General features: G+C 42.2%; 1 protein-coding gene across 3 annotated transcripts in view; it reads left to right on the top strand.

Annotated features, from left to right (window-relative positions):
- The first annotated feature begins 3,248 nt into the window (after positions 1–3,248).
- Positions 3,249–20,942, top strand: part of RNF145 (ring finger protein 145) — a 47,699-nt gene continuing 30,005 nt past the window's right edge. The window contains exons 1-2 of one of the 3 annotated variants that reach the window (XM_068408794.1): positions 3,249–3,449; positions 12,372–12,585. In XM_068408794.1, the coding sequence (XP_068264895.1) occupies positions 12,402–12,585 (184 nt within the window). In that variant the 5' untranslated portion in view covers positions 3,249–3,449; positions 12,372–12,401. Of the gene's footprint in view, positions 3,450–3,849; positions 3,889–6,746; positions 6,836–12,371; positions 12,586–20,942 lie in introns of those variants that run through there. The other 2 variants (XM_068408796.1, XM_068408795.1) reach the window with 2 other exon arrangements.

Here is a 20,942-nt window from a genome sequence, read left to right as displayed (position 1 = left end):
TTCTGAGATGGGGCTATGGAGTGAGAGCAGGTAAATCACAGAAAGATGCACTGGCTCTCTTGCTATTGTGGGACCCAGTAATGCTGCCAATTCCTGTGTCTGGGTATGTGTTTCTGCAGGAATTGAAGTGTATTTGTTCCTTCGTTTAGTGAAGGGTAAAATTGCAAGAAGAGAACACACAGGCTTTGGGGCTGGCTGCCCTCAGTGTTATCAGGCATACATGTGAGGCACCAAATTAGGTTTTGCAGGCAATCTTAATTTTTGCGTTATTTAACTTTTGTCTGGCTTTATGCAATATTAACCTACTTGTTAAGACATTGCTTTGCTTTTACTTATGTATGTATGAATACTTTTTGAAACAATGGCTTATAAAAAGCTTCAAATAAAATTGCCATGTTATTATCCACCTTAGGCATGCAGCGTCCTTCCATGTCAGCGTATTTTGCTGCTCTTGAGAATTCTTATGAGGGATTTTCTTTGTAAGCAGTTTGGGGTGCTGGCATTTATCCATCCACATGGACAAATCAAGCTCCCACATTATCTGAACTCTGAGAAGGTCTTTTGAAAGTTTTAATGAGATGTCAGCATAGCGGCCCCCTTCAGTCCTCAGTTGCTGATCACTGAAAGTTTGCAATCCAAACGCCTCTGTTAATAATGAGATAAACAATCAGTGAATTCAGAATTCTCAGGCACCCAGTGTCAAATGCAGGAAAGGCTTTTAAAATTCCAGAGAAATGAAGGAGAAAGTTGAGGTGCTCTTAAAAAGACATGCCTGACACGACAGTGGTAACACCACATACCTGGTCTGCCCATTAGAAAACCTGTGCTTTTGTGCAGTGACACATTTTCAGAATGAAATGCTGAGAGATGATAGAATGAAATAAAGGTTCGGTTCGGTTCCTATTGTTTGCCTGCAAACTGAAGCGAGAACTTTGGTGATTTGCTACAATACTTTAATGATATAATTACTTTTGAAATAATAATAGAGATTTCCACTCCATCTCCTAGCAATACCTGTTGCTGTCTACAGTTGTGAATATGTATTTGTCTCTCTCTGCCGCTTGCTGTCTTTTTTTCTCAGAAGCAGAACTGAAGACGGGCGGTAGGACTTACAGCTCCTGCACCATCACCCTCGGCCTCAGTCAGCTCGTTGAACCAAGCCCACAAAGAACAGAACTGAAGTGACTCACGATTTTTTTTTCCATGTAGGGCATGAGAAGACAAGCAGGCCCTAGAAATGAAGCTGAAATTCTTATGCCTTATATGACAGCTGGTTCAGACTCCTTGTGATAAGAAGTGGGGTACTGGCAAGTATTAGCAAACAGTGACGCAGCAGTGAGTGGGCTGAGCCCAGCAGAACAATGGGGTGGCTGGAGACTGGTGAAGCCATTGTTTTCCCATGTTCTCTGCAGGAGTCCAGGGTCTGGAGCAGTGTGTTTACCCCAGATAAAACAAAAGAATAAGGCGGTAGTGGCATGATTAATAAAAAGATGTATAAAACAAGAGCTGTGAGCACTTGTCATGCAGGGACCTAAGTGACAAAGGAGGAAACTGACTGCTTAGGAGAGAACTTCAGTGGATTGGAGAAGCCCTGTGCAGAAGGGTGTCTGTAAACCTTGTAAGCCTGACCAGAGCCCTCAGTGCTTATGAGTTATAATCACATGTATCCGCATGTCCTTAGTTTGGCTGGACATGCATATCTGTTCTTTCTAAAGAGAAGAATTATTGAGTTCAGGAATTCTTGCACAAAGTTATAGCTTTAAACTAAAAGCTTTACAATAAAAAAGTGTTCATTAAATAGCATTAAAATCTGAAGCTTGTGAAAAATTGCATCAATAAATTGAGCTCCTCTATGGTGCCTGAGGAAAGGCTTCTGTCTGGGAGAGTTGTGCCGTTCGGTCTCCTGTCTGCTGCATTCTGGGCTGACCAGAGACTGGGAGAAGACAGGTCCAGCATTACACCAAATGCAACAACCTGAGTATACAGTAGGGCAGGGCCCTGCCACAGTTTTGATAAAAGTTAACCCAGACATGTCCAAACTACCTTTTTCTTCTGGTGTGTTTTTGGTACTCAGATTAGGGTGATTTTTCAAAGCAGAATGTGGACAGACACCCAAACCCCTTATTGTAATCTCTCTACTTCATAAGGACATTGTGTTGAGGCTACTCGTTAATACCTACGTCTGTGAATGCTCCCGTTCTCATTAGAGATGTAAGGAAAAAAGCAGTTATTAAGTTGGCTAGCCCAACCCTGGTGAACTACAGGATTTTCCAGTTCAGTGTATTCCCTCATTCCTCACTGCAGCAGAGTTTTTTCATGTCCCAGACAATGTGGCTTTGTAATTTTTCAAATATTATGCTAAAAAAAACATTACTTGTTTCGGGTCACATTTTTTTCCTTAGCACTTAGGAATGCATGCTAGGGCCTGGCCATGCAATCTTTACAGAATGAGACTTTTCATGCAAGGGCTGTGAGCGCAGACTGGGAAGCACGAGCTCCTGCACAGGGTGCAGTGCTGTGAGGGAGCTGCCCCTAGCACACGTCTCCAGCTGGAAAATGACAATGCAGAAGAACAGAACGTCCGCTGTTTCTCTGGTTGATCTCACAACAAAGGTGACTATATAGCTTCTGCAGTACAGCACTGGAAAAACCCGAGTCAACCTTAGTATTTGAAAATAATACAGCATTTTGTGTTCCACAAGGCCAGTACAGAGTATTATTAAAACAGCTGAGCTGCCTTCTCAGACCTTGCCCAGACACTACCTCAGGTTTCGCTGACCGACTCTCGTGAGTCACCGCCCAGGCTCGCAGCCGCCCTGACGCGTCCTGCGCGTCCCGGGCAGACCCACAACCGGCCCGGCACTAAACCCCGCTCTCCCGGCGGAACCTCAACCCAAACCTCTGCCTTTTCCGGGGGCAGGGAAAGGGTAACGGCGTGGCGAGAGGGCGGCTGGCGCCGGCGTTAAGGAGAGCCCCGCTGGCTGGCAGGGAGCCCGCTCCGCGGCGCGCAGCTGCGCGCAGCCTCCCCAGCCAAATTCCTCCACCCAAAAGGGCGCTTTCCACCCAGCCCCTGTGCTTTCCATTCGAAAAGCGCGTTCTGCTCTCTTCCCGTTGGGCGGGTGCGCTGAGCTCCGCCGCGCCGCTCCAGCGCGAGCGGCCGCCGGCTGCCCGACGGGGCGGGGCGGGGCTGCGGGCGGGGCGGGCGCATGCGCAGAGCGGGGCGGCGCGCGCGCGCAGGCAGCGGGGCCATGGCCGCCCGTCTGTGGGGTCCGAGGGTGTCGGCGCCCTGAGGCAGGCGCGGCGCGGCCATGGTGCCTCGAGGAGCCGCTCTGCCGCCGCCGGGCACCGAGCCGCCGCCGTCGCTGTGAGGCGCGGAGCCCCGCCGCGCCACCGGGGAGCAGGAGCAAGAGGAGGAGGAGGCGGCGGCGACGACGACCCCGCCGGCCCAGGTGATTCCCCACCCGCCGCCGCAGACACGCGTGTGCCCCTTCGCCCGCCCCTCAGGGCGTCGCGGGGGCCGAGGCGCCCCCCGCCCACCACTCCCACGCGTGCGGGGGCGCGGGGGCGCTCATCCCGGGGCGCAGCTCCGCGCCCCTCGCTGCTTCCACGCGTGTGCGTGTCCGTGTGCGTGGCGGGGCTTCCCCGACCTTTCCTGTGCGCGGCGCCACCCTCCTCCTTTCCCTCCTCATCCTCCTCCTCTCCCCTCCCTCCCTCCTCCCTCCCCTGCCTCCGCCAGCGCCGGCTTGCAGCGAGCTTTGCCGGGGGTTACTAGAGTTCAGCGGCGGCGGCGCTGCGCGGGGCCGGGGGAGGATGCGGGGGGTTCCCGTAGCGCCGGGGCTGAATGCGAGAGCTTCGCCGGGCAGGCGGCGGGCAGGAAATCAGTCGCCGGTCGGCGAGTATGCGTGGAGGGGGGGGGTCGTAGAGTTCGCACGCCCGCAGGCATGCGTACGTGTGCTCGGCCCGGCTGCGCGGCTTGACTCAGGCCCCGAGGATGAGTCGCTGGGTGCTGCAGTCGTGACCGAGGTGCTGGCTGCGCTGGGGAGGCTGCGGTGCTCCCCTCCCTCTCTGGGGTCAGGCTTTACCTTCTGGCTTCCGCAGCCGGCCGTAGATAGCCCCGAACCCTGTCACCTGGTGGCCAGAGGCCGCACGCGTGTCCGGGTGCGACACGGGGCTGTGTCGTGGGAAGGGGGGGGGGGGGGCGGCTCTTTCCTCCTGGAGCCGGGCCCCAAAGCATATGGTAACGCTTATGTAAGCAGCAGTCTCCGTAGCGTGAAGAACAGGGCTTTCTCTCCCCTTTCCTACTGATGTCAGTCGATTTTTTGAGACCTTCTATAGCCTTTTAAAATAAGGTTTGCGATGAGGATTTTCAGGTATTTTTCTGTGGTCGAGAGTGGCTCTGTGTACGGAGTAAACTCGTGACAGTCGCGCTTAGAGGGTTTCTTATCTTTTGGTTGCGCTGCCTTTTTGCGGGGGGGAGTGTGGGGACTGGTGCATAAATAATGTGACTGGGAGAATAAAGTGGGAGAAATGATTGGGAGAAAAAGGCGAGGTTTTTTTTTTTTGTTTAATGTACGTAAGTATCAGTAAACAAGGGAAAATAGAAGACATTATAGGCAAAAAATGCCTTTTGTTTACCGGTGAGAAAGGAGATTTCTGTAACATGTTTGACTCATATTAGCCATTTGTGATCTCATTCAAAATACTTTTTTTTTTTTTAAGTCTGTAGGTGTTGCTGTATTCATTTCTTCTGCAGTTTTTAGTACAAGAGTTTATGTTAACTTATTTTTTGGACTTGGGACTCGGATGCTTTTAATTATATTTGTGTTAGGGTTTTTTTGTGTGTAATGCACCCCTAGAGATCAAACTTGGGAGGGGAAGAAGGAAATAATTTTTAATTACTCTCTTTGATCACTTTTGTTTGTAGGTTAATGAAGATAGATTTAAATACAGAAAAAATATTTTTTTAGGGTTAGAACTGTTAAGCTATTGCAGCCTGTAACTTTGGTTTATCTGCAACCTTGGCTTACTTTTGCTAGTTATCTTAAATAATGAGCTACCTGTGCATGAGAAACTATATCTTTTTGTTTCTAGTTAGTTTTAATAACTATGGGAATCAGCTGCTGCTCTTTGAGCCATAATGTCATGAAAGGATTTAATTTTATTAATTCTTAAACTCATCAGCATTAGACAACATTGTCTTTCTGACCACCGCTATGCAGAAGGATTGTAAAAAATCTTAGAGAGCAACATAAAGCTGCTGCTTGTCCAAAACACAGGGTTCACCTTGTTTATATCAGTCTTAGGAGGAGCTTCTGATGTTACAGCAACCTAATTCTGGTGGAGATATGAACTGAGCAACGTGTGTCGGTATATAGAAATACCGGGGAATTCCTTCGTTTGGAGGTGATGGAAGGAGATTAGTCTCTCACTCTGGTTCAGCAGCTGAAGTCCGTGGTGCAGCTGCAGAAAGGCACATGGTGCCAGTAAGATGTGAACGAATGGGTGTGGTGTGGAAAACTCTGTAAGTCTGCTTAGTGTTTTCATGTTGCACTGTCAAAAACTTTCTCTAAGCTGTGTGCTAAACTTGGGTTGGTTTCCTCCGCTTCACACAGACACGCGGATCGCTTCTCCTTCAGTCCTCTGGAACTCTGTATTTGTGTGGTGGTTTACTCTCTGAGTCCGTTTTTAGCTCCAAATACACCTGGCAATGTTCGATGTGGTTATAAAGTGGACAATTCACTGTAGTTTTGCTTTTTAAGTGCATGTTCGTGTCTAGTGCCTTCAATATGATTCAGACATTTGTGCCAGTTTGCCTGCCTTTACTTTTATAACATTTGCTTTCATTTTAGAGAAGCCCTGCTGCTTTGTACTTAGTTGCATACTTGAACGTTCAGCAGTGGGTACTTCATCTCGTGGAGTTTTTCTGGAAAAATTTTTTGGTTGCATGTCTTGAGTTTGAACATGTTTAAAAGGGGCTTTTCTAAGTGTTTTCACCATTTATTTGATCTTTCTGTTGCATGAGCGTGGTACTGCAGGAAGCTAAGCTGCCTATTTGACAGACCTGGAAACTGATGCTCTTTATTTACGTGACTCAAATAGCCAAGGCAGCTATCAGAATTGACCTAGAGACATCTTGAAAGTCTTATTTTATATTTTAACTGTACCTAGTTCTAGGCATTGAAGGCTCTGAACATAGGCTGTGTCTGTATCTGAAATGGCTAAAAACTAAATGAGCAACTGTGGAGGGTGAAATATATTTCATCCTGTCATGTAACTTCGTCCTGGTAACACATTTGGGTTGTAGGGGTTTTTTTGTGAGGTTGATGGGCTATGCCAGCTTTACTTGCATGTCTGGTCTTCCTGTGATCCAGCTCTCGGAGATGGCTTGTCACCGACTGCATCATCTTCGGCTGTCATTAATGCTCCGTGTGCAGGTCCTCTGGGTATTCTGTCCTCTGCAGAGGCGCTTTGGGATTGCTGCCCAGATTTTCTCAGAAAGTGCTGATACAAATGTGGTTAGGCAGGCTTGCAAACATGGCTGTGACGGCAAAAAAAAAAATGCTGAACAACTAGTTAATAAACCAAACCTTGGACTGGCAAGAAACTGTAGAGTCAAAAAGGACCCCAGAGCAGTTCAATTTGTTGAGTCAATCTAGATTTTTTTCCTGAAGATGTAACTTAAAGATATTATTAGTTATATTTTGATTTTAATGAATTAGATTCCTGTCTTTCAGGTGCCTGACTAACCTCAGCAAATCTGTGATCTAAAAAACAAGCAGCCCTTCCTAGTGTGACTGGATTGGAATGGATCATATGCAGGCAGAGTGCCGATCTGGTAGGAATCCACAGAAAGATTTTGCTGCATACCTGGTGGATTTGTTAACCTTTGTTAGCATGTGTTAGTCCCTGAGTTCAGTTCCCTGGTCTTACCTGCTCATTATGAAAAATAAAAGACACGGGATTTTTTACGGACTGCCTGTAAATAGTACACTTCCTATGTAATTGAGAGTGTACTAGAATTGCTCATAGTACGTCAATATACTCCAGAAATAAATCTTTAAAGAAATCTTTAAAGAAAACTTTAACTTCACAGCTCTGTGATATGTATCCTCATTTCCTGAATTGATTTTCTTCTCCCTCGTATAAAACTCACCAGAATTAATGAAAGGTGGAAATGTAGATTTTTTTTCTTCAATACAGTTAACTGTCTCTAGTTGTTTTTGTCCATTTTTAATATGCCTTTAGTGTGAGTGTATGTTCACTTATGTCCCTGTGAACAGATTACAGGTTGACCTAGTTTGTTTTGCAGTAAAAGTTGTTTTTTGCAAAGGATGTTATGTATTTGTTTGGGATGATTAACCTTAGCTGTACCTCAGCTCACAACTGAACAAGTCTTGGATGAGTAGGAATTTAGGAATTCGTTTGTTTTCTAGGTAGAAATAAGAGTTTTCCAGTCACACCACTGCAGCAGCTCTATAGCAATCCATATTTTTAGACCAGATGGGAAAAAAAAGAAAAAAAAATTCGTTGTTTCTTATTAACTTCTTACACAGCAAGATCGAGTAGTCTGTTTCCTGACCGACTCTGTCTAAAACTTTAAATTGGAGGCTGAATAATCTCTGGTTATTACTTGAAATTACTGAACTACTCTAATGAACTACAAAAACTGAGTATTACTGGAAAAGCTGACCAGATCCTAATGACAGCGTTACCGTACACGTCTGCGGTGTTTCACTGCTTTATTAGTACACTGGGTGCTCACTGTATCTGGCCGCCTCAGCAGAAATTTTTGAGTGCTGTCCTTGTTAGCCAGTTTAAATTGTATGGGAGCAAGACATCTTTTGCTTTCCTTGCTGCTGACTGCATGGAAAAGAGCTGGTTTGATGGATCGGTGACTCACGTACTCTCTGGAGTTCTAGTTTGGGGTTTTTTTTTTCCCTGTACAAACTCACACAGGGAAATTCTTTTGTAAGTGCCTATCTGATAAACCTTTTTGTCCTGTTCCTTCCCTTGTCTTGTCTTTGTTTTCTCCCTCCCAAACTGCTGATATAAAGATGTCTCTGAAGAATGGGATTCTTCTGTGCTGCAGATTCCTTTCTTCTTGCTGCCCAGAACAGGACAGGTGTATAGAAGGAGGGGTTCTGGGGAGTGCGCGAACGCAACTCAGCTCATGGCTCTGATTTTAGTTTTTGAACTGTGTCGCTGAACTCTTCTGTAGTTACAGATATGAGTTGTATATTTTGCTTGGGGTTTATTTTTTTTTTCCCCTCTTCAAGGTCTATCTAGCAAAGTTTACTCTATAGGAAAATGAAAGCTTTTCCTAGTGTTGTTTTAGTTTCAGAAAGTATCACTGAAAAATAACTTGAAGTGGAAACTAGACTACAGATCAATGTCTACTTGATAATGGATGTATCCAAAGTAACTAGAATTTCATAGATGTGAGGAGCAGAAGTTGAAACTGTCTCTTTTGGTTTCTAGTCAATCTTCCCGAGTATTTTAGGTTGTAATCTTGTAGGAGAATGAGCATCTTGTTCACAGATGTTAGGCTGACTGTGGCAGGATCAAGTCTGGTTTTGAAGTTCTGATCCCAACTGGAATTACTGTATCTTTCTATGGTGATTTTTGGTGGCAGTAGTATTAGAACAACTCTTAAATTTGCAGATATTCCAGCGTATTTCTGTAACTGTTAAGTAACTTTATAATTAGTGCTTTTCTAAATGTAGAAACTTTACTCTGTTAATGTAATTTTGCACCTGCTTGGATAAATGGATGCAGATTTTCTGCAGCCTCTTGTACTGCTTTACCAATGAGTATTTTCTGCCTGTGATATGATGGATTTATGTTTAAGTTGGTGCATAAACAACAGTTACACTGGTCCAAGTGGCATAATTCACAGCTTCAGCTGAAATGATAAAATTTTAGGTGATGGTAAAACCTCAGAAAGAAAATTCTGTTAAAGGGAAAATGTGTGTTATCTTTGAGGTTTTTTTTTGAGTTTACTACTAATCTGTTCTGCTAATGGGATGAGCTGGGACAGACTTGGGATAGTCTTTTTTTTTGCTAATTCTGCTGTTTTCTTTAAAGTTAGCCAGGAATATGCTTTTGACAAAATAGGTGTGTCAGGTGAGGGAGGGATTTTTGAAAAGTACTGTGTTGTTAGAAAACAAAAACGTTTCCATGAACATTAATTAGTCATGATGGGAAATTTTTAAAAGGTGGTTTTGGTCACATAGCACAGCTGTGTGCTTGCACTCACTTAGGATGTGAAGCCTGAAGTTCTTCCTAAGACTGTTCTTTTTCTTACTCAGATTTGGAACAGGGAGGTGTTTGAAATCATGGGAAAAAAATTTGAAACACAAACTAGTGGCTTCGCAGCCCTGTTTTTAAGTCCATTTTTTGGCTATGTACAAGAGTGACCTATTTTTTTCTAACATCTGAGCATCCAGCAACTCGTCATCATCATTTATCTAAAGGTTTTAGAGGTTTAATGTTGTTGCGGTTTTTTGGTTTTTATTTGTTTTTACACCAATCAAAATAATGTATTGTGAGAGCTCTTTACAATATAATGAGCTTACAGCAACGGACTTTGTTGTTCGCCTCTATTACATTGTGTTAGAACTTGGCAGCAATTACAACTGAGGCTTTATTTAGCGCATCCTTATTTCTAGTGCAGTTAATTTTAAAGGGTTTCTTAATAGTGTTGGGTGCTTTGTCAGTCAGTGACAGAGCACGCTGCAGAGTTGCAGTGGCTGCTTCTCATGGCCTATCCATTGCGACATAATGTGGTTTTCAAAGTTTGTTTTGCTTTTGTTTTAAGAGGGTTTGAAATTTAGATTATTTTCTTAGATAATATATATGCTGCATTTTTTGGTTCTTTTACATTCTCAAGTATGCATGTATGAATTGGGGAGGCAAAATTTTTCAGCTTCATTTCGATGTGCTGAACCTCAGTTAACTTTCAGTATTAGGAAAAGTCCATGGAATTCTGCATTTGGAGTAAGTAAGGAAAGCGAAAGCTCGAGTGAAAATTTCCTTCTTGTCTGGTTGTTGTTGATGACGAAAGGCTTTGACAGTTATGAGAATGTCATTTGAAATCAGGTGCTTGTTGTCACTTTATGTTGGTGTTTTTATGACAGAGCGAAAACCTGTAAGTCAGTTCCTGCCCACCCCTAAGCTCTGATCTACTTGGAAAAGTAACCTAGCAAAAAAACAGGAGGCAGCTTAATTTCAAAGTATTAATTAATTTTGCAAACTTGGCAAAACCAGAGATTTTTGAAAATTCCAGGACATGTAAAGTGTTTTGATATGAATTATGTAAGCTGTGTGCCTATAAACTGTCCTGAGCACAGGCTTGTATTTCAGTCTGCACCCTGGCAAAACTCTTTGTATACAATCTGTGTAGCTCCCAACTTCTGTTTGTACAATACCATGCGTTTAAACTCCATCTTTTATTCACACTAAATGTTGAGTGCTAGTATTCTGTAGTAGCTGCTTGGGCAGTGGGTTTGGTTGTTCGTTCTAAGTATTTATAGTCTTCTGGCTGACCTTCCAGTTCGTTTTGGGAAGCATTGTGAAATGCTGGTGTTGTGTGGGATGCCCGACGTAGCCGGGAGGCGCTTCCTGTGGGAGGGGAAGGACGTGCTGTCTCTGGGGTTTGTAGAGCTGTTGCAAGAGCTCTGTAAGAGGTGCCCGCATTTACGTAACGTGCAAAGTTAGACTGTGGGCTAGATGATGACAAGCAGCAGCCCTGTAACCTGTGGTTTACTGAGCCAAATCTCAGTTTTGATCCGTCCTGACCGCTTGAGCTGAATTAATTTTATGTCATCGCGCCTTGACAAGTGTCAGTGTGGCTTTAGGTGTGCGCATGAACTGTTTATGGTAGCATCTTGGCCATGGCAACACAAATAAAACTCCACATAATATTTTGTGTGAGTGTGTGTGTCCATACAAGAAGAAACCATGCTCATACACAAAACCAAAAAAAAAAAGATCTTCCATTTCATGCTGTACTTCCATGTTGGCTTGATCATATAAAACTTGTACAACTGCAGAAACTTAAAACTTGCACAAGGACAACATGAATAAAGTCCTGTAAAACTTTATTTAAAAAGTGATTTTGAAGTGCAGATTCTTCTGTTTCTTTGGTCAGGATGCAGTTCTTCCAAATGGTCCCCCTAATAATTGGGATTGGGAGCCTTGTCTTAAATCTGAACTCATTGAAGGACTGATTGTGCTACAGGTGATTGTTTTTTACTACTTTGAATGGCTGCTTGTGGATAAAAGCTTATTGGATCATCCCCACCTTTGCCTTGAATACTTCAGCTGCACTCCTCTAATACAGTGTATGTAATTGGTGGCTTACAGATAGCCTGGGGTGAATGCTGTTCCTAGGGTGGGCAGGTGGCACATTTCATTTAGGAACAACTGTCAGTCTCAGCTGAAGGCAGTGCTCTGACAGGATGTGGAAAATGACCCTTTTGCTCTTTAAAATGGTCCTGTTTGTGACTAGATCTCTTTTGAGATGCTGTTATGGATCAGCATTTTTTTTCCTGTTTTTTTTTAAAAAAAGCATCCTTCATTGTCTTACATCATCCATCTTCTCTGATCACAAGCTCCAAAATTAAATTACCTTCCAGTATTCGGGAGTGAGGATGTGGTCTTTTGTTTGTATGATTCCTTGTGGTGAATTACGTTAAAATGAGTAGAATAGTTGCATTGTTGGTCCTGATCTTCAAAACCCACAGCCCTCAAATTCTGTAAATATATAAATTCATAAAGGTTGATGAATGCCATAAATGATTTTTTAAAAGCTTAGATATTGGAAAATGATTTATTCTGGTTTGCATTGATGAAGTGAATCTAAAATGTTTTAAGAAGTATTTCAGTTGGTGGTTATTTCATGTGAGAGGCATAGAAATAGTGTTAAGCGGTTAAGCGAAGTGAAGGTAGTGTCTGAGTTTTGTTGGTGTTTGCTTTCTAAAGCTTATCGGGTGTTTGCTTTCCAAAGCTTATCGTGCTATTGTTTGTGTAGTACCTAGTGCATTGGGGTCTTTTGGCTGGGTTCTTGGCTGCTAAATTAGTGCAAATAAGAAGGAAGGTTTATTCGGTGCATGCTCTTTGACCGTTTTGATGTCATTAATCTGCCCCTCCCTTCCCCATTTTACAGTATCACTGTGGAAAAATTGCTAGCAAATTGACCTTTATATAGCAAAAATAGAAGCTGTCCTGTCTGGATTTGAATTTAACCCAGTTGATTCATTCAGTCATTTGTGGCCACACAGGAAGCCCCATTCATACGATCACAAAGCCTAATAGCTGTTTGTGCAGTGAGATTGATCTGATTACTCTTCTCTGTCTTGTGCTATTTACAGTCTGCTGCCAATTCACAGAAAGGGAAGAGAATGGCTGCAAAGGAGAAGTTGGAGGCAGTATTAAACGTGGCCCTAAGGGTCCCAAGCATCATGCTGTTGGATGTCTTGTACAGATGGGATGTCAGCTCATTCTTCCAGCAGATCCAAAGAAGTAGCCTGCACAACAACCCTCTCTTCCAGTACAAGTACTTGGCCCTTAATATGCATTATGTGGGTAAGTGTACATGTATTCAAGAGAAAACACTACTTTAGTAAATACCATTTTGCTTACTGCAAGAATTTTAAGAATTTGGTAATAGCATGATAATACATTGATTACAACAAATAGCACGATAATATATTGATTACAATTCTGCTTCAGGGACTGTTTATGTTAGCAGTAAAGAAATCCTGTCTAGGGTCTTCTGCTGAGCTTTGTTATTTAGTTTTGATATGTAAATAGAGTAAAACTGGTGTCTGGAAACACGGTTGATGCCCTCAAAGAATAGCACAGTGACTTTGGCCTGTCTCTGATGAGAAAGCTGCTTGAAATGCTGTGCGGACAAGAAGTATTGTAACTTGGAGCACTGGCATTAAATGAGAGACTAGGAAAAAGGGTGCCTACCTTGGACTGTGACCACAGCACCAGAAGGTTAGCTTCCACTGCTGCGTGGATATGGATCTTTGATTTACAACTTTATGAACCATAAGGACATGGACCTGTTGGAGTGAGTCCAGAGGAGGGCCACGAAGATGACCAGAGGGCTGGAGCACCTCTCCCATGAAGACGGACTGAGAGAGTTGGGGTTGTTCAGCCTGGAGAAGAGAAGACTCTGGGGAGACCTTCTAGCAGCCTTCCAGGGGCCTACAGGAAAGCTGGAGAGGGGCTTTTTACAAGGACAAGTAGTGATAGGACGAGGGATAATGGTTTTAAACTGAAAGAGGGTAGATTTAAATTAGATGTTAGGAAGAAATTCTTTCCTGTGAAGGTGGTGAGACACTGGCCCAGGTTGCTCACAACTGTGGCTGCCCCCTCCCTGGCAGTGTTCAAGGCCAGGCTGGATGGGGCTTGGAGCAACCTGGTCTAGTGGAAGGTGTCCCTGCCTGTGGCAGGGGGGTTGGAACTAGATGATCTTTAAGGTCCCTTCCCACCCAAACCATTCTATGATATATATGCTGTGAGTGAATTAGAGCAGGTTACAAGTCCCTTGTGTTGCAGATAAATGGACAAAATTACTAACACAGCTGAGGGTGCTGAGGTTTGAACATTGGCCTGCAATTCTAGCTCTGGAATGCTAGATGTCTGTTTTTAGGAGATGAAAGGATTGATGTTCTGGGACCTGCTCTCCAGGTGGGTATATGATTCATGTAGTGACTGTGCATGGGGTTAATTAGGGATTGGATTCAGGCTGTTGAGGTTGATAGCCAATGACAGTCTGCGTGAGTACTGCCTAACTTGGAGAGAAATGGCTAGCATATAATTTTCCCACTCGGCTTTGGAGGATAAAGATGTACTGCTGTCAGCTAAGGGAAACACCCTTTAGTTAAGTAGTTAGGGGACTGTGGTTTTTTGAAGTAGCGTGTCCAGGTTTTTAATCCTGATTGCAGAAGTGTTGGCATGTGACTTTTTTCTTTTTTAGTCTATTAAATGTCTATTGTCTGGAAATTATTTACTGGAAATTATGCCATTTAAAACATATGTGGCTTTCTTTGTTATGGCTCCACTATACTCTTGCTGGGATAGCAATGTACTTTTAGTTCAAAAAGCTGGTGTTACAGTTCTGTGCCCTTTTGGTACGTTTGTGGGAGAGGGTATTTGTTTGTTGCTGGTGAATGTGATACAGGACCATGGTGGCATGTAACTACAGCTGCCTTTCTCATGCACTTGTATGCACAGGAGTACCTTTTAGGAATTCATTTGTCAGATGAGTTTCTAATACCGAACTAAAAGTTGTGCAGTAGGCTGTTAAGATGTCAGTGGGTAATTTCCAGCTGTGATACAGCCCTTCTTTATAGTCATTTGATAACCTTGTCCTTGCTTAAGTACGTTGAGATATACCAGTAAAACGCGCTACAGAGAGGGTGGGTATTGTTACTGAAGTATTTCTCATGTGGATGCTATTTTAGTACTAAACCAGTGGATTCTGGCTTTGTGCTCTTCATACAAGTGGTGCTTTTGTGCTGGTGCACAGTCGCTCAGCAGTTCTTTTACTTCTTGCTTTTACAGTATTGAGTGTCTGTACTTTTACTGCTGGTAGTTGCTGGTCAAGAAGGGCTTCTAAATCATCAAGTTGCTTGTTTTAAAAGATTTTCAGACAATCTTAAGTGACAAAACTTTGCTAGTATTTTTCAAATAAAGTTGATTTGTTTCAATTCCTTGGTTATTGTTTTTTTTTAAGTTGTGTCAGTGTGAGGCTGGGCTAAATCAATTTGCATGCCTGCACAAGGTTTTATATAGATTTAATTGCATCAATTTACAGTATAACCTTAATTAAAATGACGTATCAAAATATAAAAATTGCATTTGTAAGGAAAACAAAGTGCTTTTCCACCAGTTTGGGAAATTAAGCTTCTTTGAAGGTATGTTGGGAGAAATTAACTGCCAGTGTGTAATTTAAATAGCAATTTAGCATAGATGTGTTTCAACATGCTAATCTGTTTTATTTAGGAAAAAAAATCCTCTGTTCATACTTGCAGTTAGGAAACATGATACCAGCAAATGCTGTGGCAGCTTTGCAATATCAAACAATCGCTGAATTTCTTACATAGGCAGTGTAAGATATCGTGTCATAGGAGTGCTTCTAGCAGCTTGGGAAACTGTGTGCATCTGTCTCTGGCAGGTAGTCAAGGAATTGATTAGAGAGCCATAAAAATCAATAAACTCTACCAATCTTGATACAGTGAACCTTTTCCTGGAACTGAGGATCCAAAGCTGGAAATATGCTCAGAACCTGGAGTCACCAGGAATACCTTCTCTGTTTAAATTCATTCTTTTTCTTCCATCCATTTGACTTGAAGTTTGAACAGCCAGTTGTTTTTGGTCAAGTGAAGTGATGTATGTTACAGTGTGATTCATGTTCCAGTTAGCAGTACTGGGAATGCAATAAAGCCTCTAGGATGCAATCTGTCCTTTGATACAGCTTTTCCCTTTCATATCTTTTCATGAAACAACCCTTATCTGCTCTAGTGAAGGAAATAGGCCTGATAACCACTCAACCACAAGTTCAACTCCATGAAACATAACTAAATATGCATAAAGCAATGCAAACAACAGAGATAAATGTCTGGTTAGAATTGGTGAATGTAAACATATTAATTTCATATAGGAAAAATCACAAAGTCATTTTGTTTATGAACTCTACCTGTCAAATGGCCCTGTGGTTACTGTTCCGGCAGGCGTGAAAGGCCTGCGAATGGCCTGCAGTAGTCTTAAATGTGCACTTTAGCGCTTGTGTATAAACTTTGTGTTCTGTTCCTTTATTTCATCATACTGTTTTCCTGCATATGAATTAGCTTCTGGAAGCACCATTGAAACAGTTTTTCACTTCTGAAAACTTTCCTAGGTTTGTAAAGTGTGCTTAAAAAGACAAACATCAAACTCAGTTAACAATTTGGGAATGTCTCTGGCTGAAAAATTTTTTGGTCTGTGTGTGTAAATTCATACTTGATGGTCACAGGATCACCTCAAGCTTAAAACTTGATTGATCACACCCAGTATCTTTCTTGAAGTACTTTTGGTACAATTTACAGGACATTTGCCAGATAATTTATTAAAAACTTAATTTAAAATTACTAGAGATGCTTGGGATTAAAAGCAGTTGAGCTGTGTACTTGATTTTTATTTTTTTTTAATTTACCGTAAGTACTGGATATCTGTAAAAACAGGCAAGAATTGGATAAAATGGCGTTGCAACCCAAATTCAGGTGCACATAGTAGTGATATTCAAGCAGAAATTATATTAAAAATAGTAAAAGCTTTTGCCTTCTGAAAGGAGTCACATGGAAGATTTGGTTCTATAATCTGGCTCTTTCATGCCATCTGTTTAAATACAATAAAATATATATGCATTTTTTTTTCTTTTAAGAATATTAAAAAATCCTGAATGATAAGCCTTATTTGCAGATGTGACCTGTGAATGAAAGTGCATTCTATAGTTCTTCCTGGAGGGTTTAGGAATATCTTGTCAATAAGCATTCCTGTCCCAGGACTCTTTTTGAAATACTCCAAGTCATCCTATTTAATTTTTTTTTTGGTAACCCATCCAAACAGTCTGGCTGAAGAGCAGCGCGTGATAAATTTGTGTGCAGTGTGCTGTATTACCAGATATAATTCTGACAGTTGATATGCTGTCTGCTACCAGGTAGAAGGATCTTGGGGCAAAGCAGCTTAGAAAGCAAACCAGCTTTTTTGTCCACAACTGTTAGAGGTATAATGTGGCTTCCTTAAGATTTCATTAAAATTGTTTTGTATAAATTTAAAGTAGCCTCTCCTTCAGGAAAGATCTGTGCTAGCTAAAATGGCTTTCGCTCTGACGTCTGTGAGGGGTAGACCTGCACACTCTGCTACTGACAGACTTCAATGTTTTCTGCCCTGTAGTGTAGCTCTGAGAAAACAGTCACTTCTTTTTTCTTTCTTTTGATGAAGAAGGTGGAAACAGTTGAAACCATGTAATTTCCTCTTACGAAGGGCAAAGTGATGCTATTTGTGCCAACTGGTGAATGCTCTGAGGTAGATGGGAAGAGAGTCATGAGCTTAACCTGTAATCACAGTCAGACCTGGAATTTAAGTCACTGTCACACTGGAGGCTTGGAATTGCACTAAATACGTAGTGTTTTCTTACCTACGAATAAAAATAAGAGCAGTTTTGTATCTTAAACTGTATTCTTTGTCATTACAAAAAAAAAATTCTTGGGAAAAACATAAGGAAACTGTTTAAATACTTGGAGAAGGTGAAAGTTGTGTCATCTCTCACAACCCTGTTTGTAATCACAGTTTTTTGAACTGTGCGGTTAATACCTTGATCGCTTGGTCACATCACTTGCTAGGCGTGAACTGCTTGGTATGAATGCTGCCTTTACAAAGGGGGCTTGAGGGTGGAGAAACCTTCTGAATTTACTGCCATCATGTGTTTGCTGATTGCTCTCTACTTTGGTCTGCCCACTTTTCTTTAAGCTCTTGTGCATTAATTAGAAGATCTTTTATTTGGATTGCTTTTTTGTGGTGCCTTTTCTCTTAAGATGAAAGGTACAGTACTCTGATACAAACACAGTAAGAAGTGCCCTGTGAAGCTTCAGTATGAGAAGAAAGAAGCAGTCGGTTTGTTCCAGAAACAAATCTCCTAAAATTGTGAGAAGAGGATGCATGACTGAATGTGTAAATGCAGTTAATGCATACAAAGATGAGATGCTGCTCAGATTCAGCATCTCTGGGTTAGGTGTCCCATGTCTTCTGTCTCCCTCCTGCCAGCAGCATTTAGATAAATGGGTAGAGGAACTATTTTCTGAGTGTTACTATTTTAAACTGTAGCTATTTTTAACCAAATGCAATTTTATGACATGAACTTGGTCTTTATTTCTTAAAAAAATTACTTGCTATGTCTTTGTATCCTCTTCGTGGGTAAGATGCAGTGTATGCTCCAGTTGGTAGACTCAGAAGAGGATAGAAAGTGTGCCATGCTCAAAATATAGCGTACCCTTTTTTCTCTTTCCAGCTCTAGAGACTACTGATTCCTATACTGCTTCTGTAGTCTCATAGGCTTTTACTAAGCAGCTTTCATAGCATATGGGTACTTCCAAGTAACTTTTCTGTATAAAGCTGGTATCTCTTTGGCCACCTGAATCACCTTCTATTTTAAAAAAAAAAAAAAAGAGCCAATAGCAGCTTGCTTGAAAGGAGACGCTTAAAATGTTGAGGTTTGCTTGACTCTGAGTACCAGTCTCATGACAACATGGCAATTCACATTCATAATTTAGAATAGATTGTGACTGTTTATATTTTTACAGTTCCACTTCTGTGTTCTTTTCCAATACTATTCAGGTTCTCCGTGATTGTAATTAGACCCAGAACTCTGATCATTAGGTATGATGTATTATAGAATCAGCCTCTGAATCATACAGCAGAACTAGAATCAAAAGTCCGTTTTATTTGTTCGGACAATACTGCAAGTCTGTGTAAGGAACTCAGTTCTTAGATTATTTATACTTAGAGTGGCCAATCTGTTATGCATTTAAAAATTCAAGAAACAGCTCTTGAAACTGATCCAGTACCCCAGTAATGAGTAAATTGTTCTGTTGGCATTATTTTCACTGAGATGTGCAGATGTTGATAACAGGATTTCTCATCTCTGTTTATACTTGCACTGTGCCATGACTGGGTGAATACTAATTTCCTTGTGTGCAAGTATGTTTAGATGTGTGCTTTCTCAGTTTAGAATTAATTTTTCAACATATTTTCTGAAGGGCAAAATATTTGCCACACTAGTTCAAAGTACAAGACTTCTTGGAGTGGGTAACATTTGTTTGGGCAGCTCTGGCTGAGTGGGAGGGTGAGGAAGAGGTGTGCCTTGGCACTGCCATGCAAAAACATCACTCCCCAAAAATGCAATACATCGTAAAGCCTCCTATGCTTCTGCTGCCTTGAACAGGTATTCAGTTAGCAGCAGAGACAGGCTAGATGGAAGATACCCTTTGCAGTGCTGGTACTGGTGCTTCGGTGGCTGCTTGAGATTGATAGGGATTTTGGCATTAAGTGCTCTCTGAATGGCTTGGCTCCTAGGTTGATTTCAGTGGAGTGAATTTTGCATGAGCCGTGTGTTGGAGCCACCTCTGATGCAGGAGAGGTCGTTCTGCGTGGTGGCAGAGGTTCTGTATCACATTGCGTTTTCTAACAGCAGATGAAGAACTAGTCTCGCTCTCAGAAGGACAGTGTAGCTGTCCCAGTCCGTTCAGAAGATCCCATTTGATTGGGTCATCCTTCAAAGAATTCTTAATACATATTGAGGATGTATAAGAGCTTTTTGGCTTTCTTTTTACATGACTTAAAAATAAGTGGCTGTTAGGGTTTCTTCTGGGCTTGAGCTAGGCTCCAGGGAAGAGACCACAGAATCTTCCCGGTAACTTCTGCATCATGCCTTTAAGTACCCTGAGCTCTAAAGTGTATTTTTAAAAAATCATCCACTCTTGAGATAGATGCTTTAGACATAGTTTATAAATCTCTGTGTAAACTGTTGTGTTACCAGTCTGGTGACTGGTTATCCTGAGAATTAGACACACTGAAAATAAAGGTGCCAATTGTTGTTACAATACTTCTGCCATATCAAATACAGTCTTTCAGAAGTCTGTCCTTTGTTATTGGTACTTTCATGTTGTGGCCAGATAGTCGTCTGAATAAACTGAAATGAGGACAGTCAAGGGTTAGGCTGAAGTGAAATTAATAACTCAGCAGTGCACTGATTCTGCTTACAAGAGTTTTGATGCTATTCTGTGGCTCATGACTTGCTACCTCACAGCAAGTTGCTTTGCAAGTCATTGTAAGATGGGTCCTTTACCCTCATAGGATATGGGCGAGTGGGAAGTTAGGGCCCCCCAAATTAATGTCCTGGCAGAATCCAAGGAACTGTGCTGTTACTTTCTGTCACTACAAGAGCTGGTGTGGTTTTATTAAGAAATGTTATGGACTCTTCCATGTGCAAGGTTCTCATTTTTAGACTAAACCTGCAGGTAACTTTGGGTAATAATGTGAAGTGGACACAAGGGATCTGTAATCATGCAAATGAACACTAAAATGTTTCATAAAGAGGATGGGTTGCAACTTTGATCATGCTCCAGAAGCCTCTGTGGTGTGCAGCACGTCAGTAAAACTCCAACACCTGAGTCGTCAAAGAGGTAATATGGGGTGAGACAAGCTGGGAAGCACCTTGGTGGTACACAAATAGAGAGATTGCTGAAAGGCAGTCTGTGAGCTGCTGCTTACTGTAACAATGAGCATTGCACACCAAGAGGTTTTCATCTAGCTGAATCAACAAGTTGGAAATGAGGTCATGAGCTAGTTAATACATGGTTCTTGTCTAGCAATGTTTAACTTCGCTTTTCTGCTATTACTGTTTTCATGGTACATTTTCTCCAGTGGGGCCTAAATCTGTACCATCTTGCACAAGAGGCAGTAGAAGTTCTCTGCTTCCTTGTGCTCCTGAAGAGGTCCTGAATGAGGGGGGTCTGTGTATTTGTAAGGTTGGCAGAATGTGTCTTCTATAGTGCTCCTTATAGCTGGAAGCCCAAGGGTGCAATTCTGTTTGCTGGTGGCCTAGCACTAGGGTACCGCTACCGTATTCAGGAAAGAGTTTATTCTCTCTGGTCTTTATCTTTTTTTAAAAATTTTTTTAATGTGCGTTAGAACAGTTTCTTTACTGGGGTAGAAATTGGGCTTCACTGAGCCTGCTGCTTACACTTAAACAGAAATGTACTTAGTGAGTTAAAAGGGACGATACACCAAGTCTCAAGAGTGAAAACAGTATTCAGGGCCTAAATCGAGAGAGGGGAGTGCTCCTTGCAGACACAGAGCTCAAAAAGCTTTGGATAGAAGTGGGCATTAGC

The sequence above is a fragment of the Nyctibius grandis genome, chromosome 10 (genome assembly GCF_013368605.1).
Source record: "Nyctibius grandis isolate bNycGra1 chromosome 10, bNycGra1.pri, whole genome shotgun sequence".
Classification (NCBI taxonomy): Eukaryota; Metazoa; Chordata; class Aves; order Nyctibiiformes; family Nyctibiidae; genus Nyctibius; species Nyctibius grandis.
This window is presented reverse-complemented; position numbering and strand designations above follow the sequence as displayed.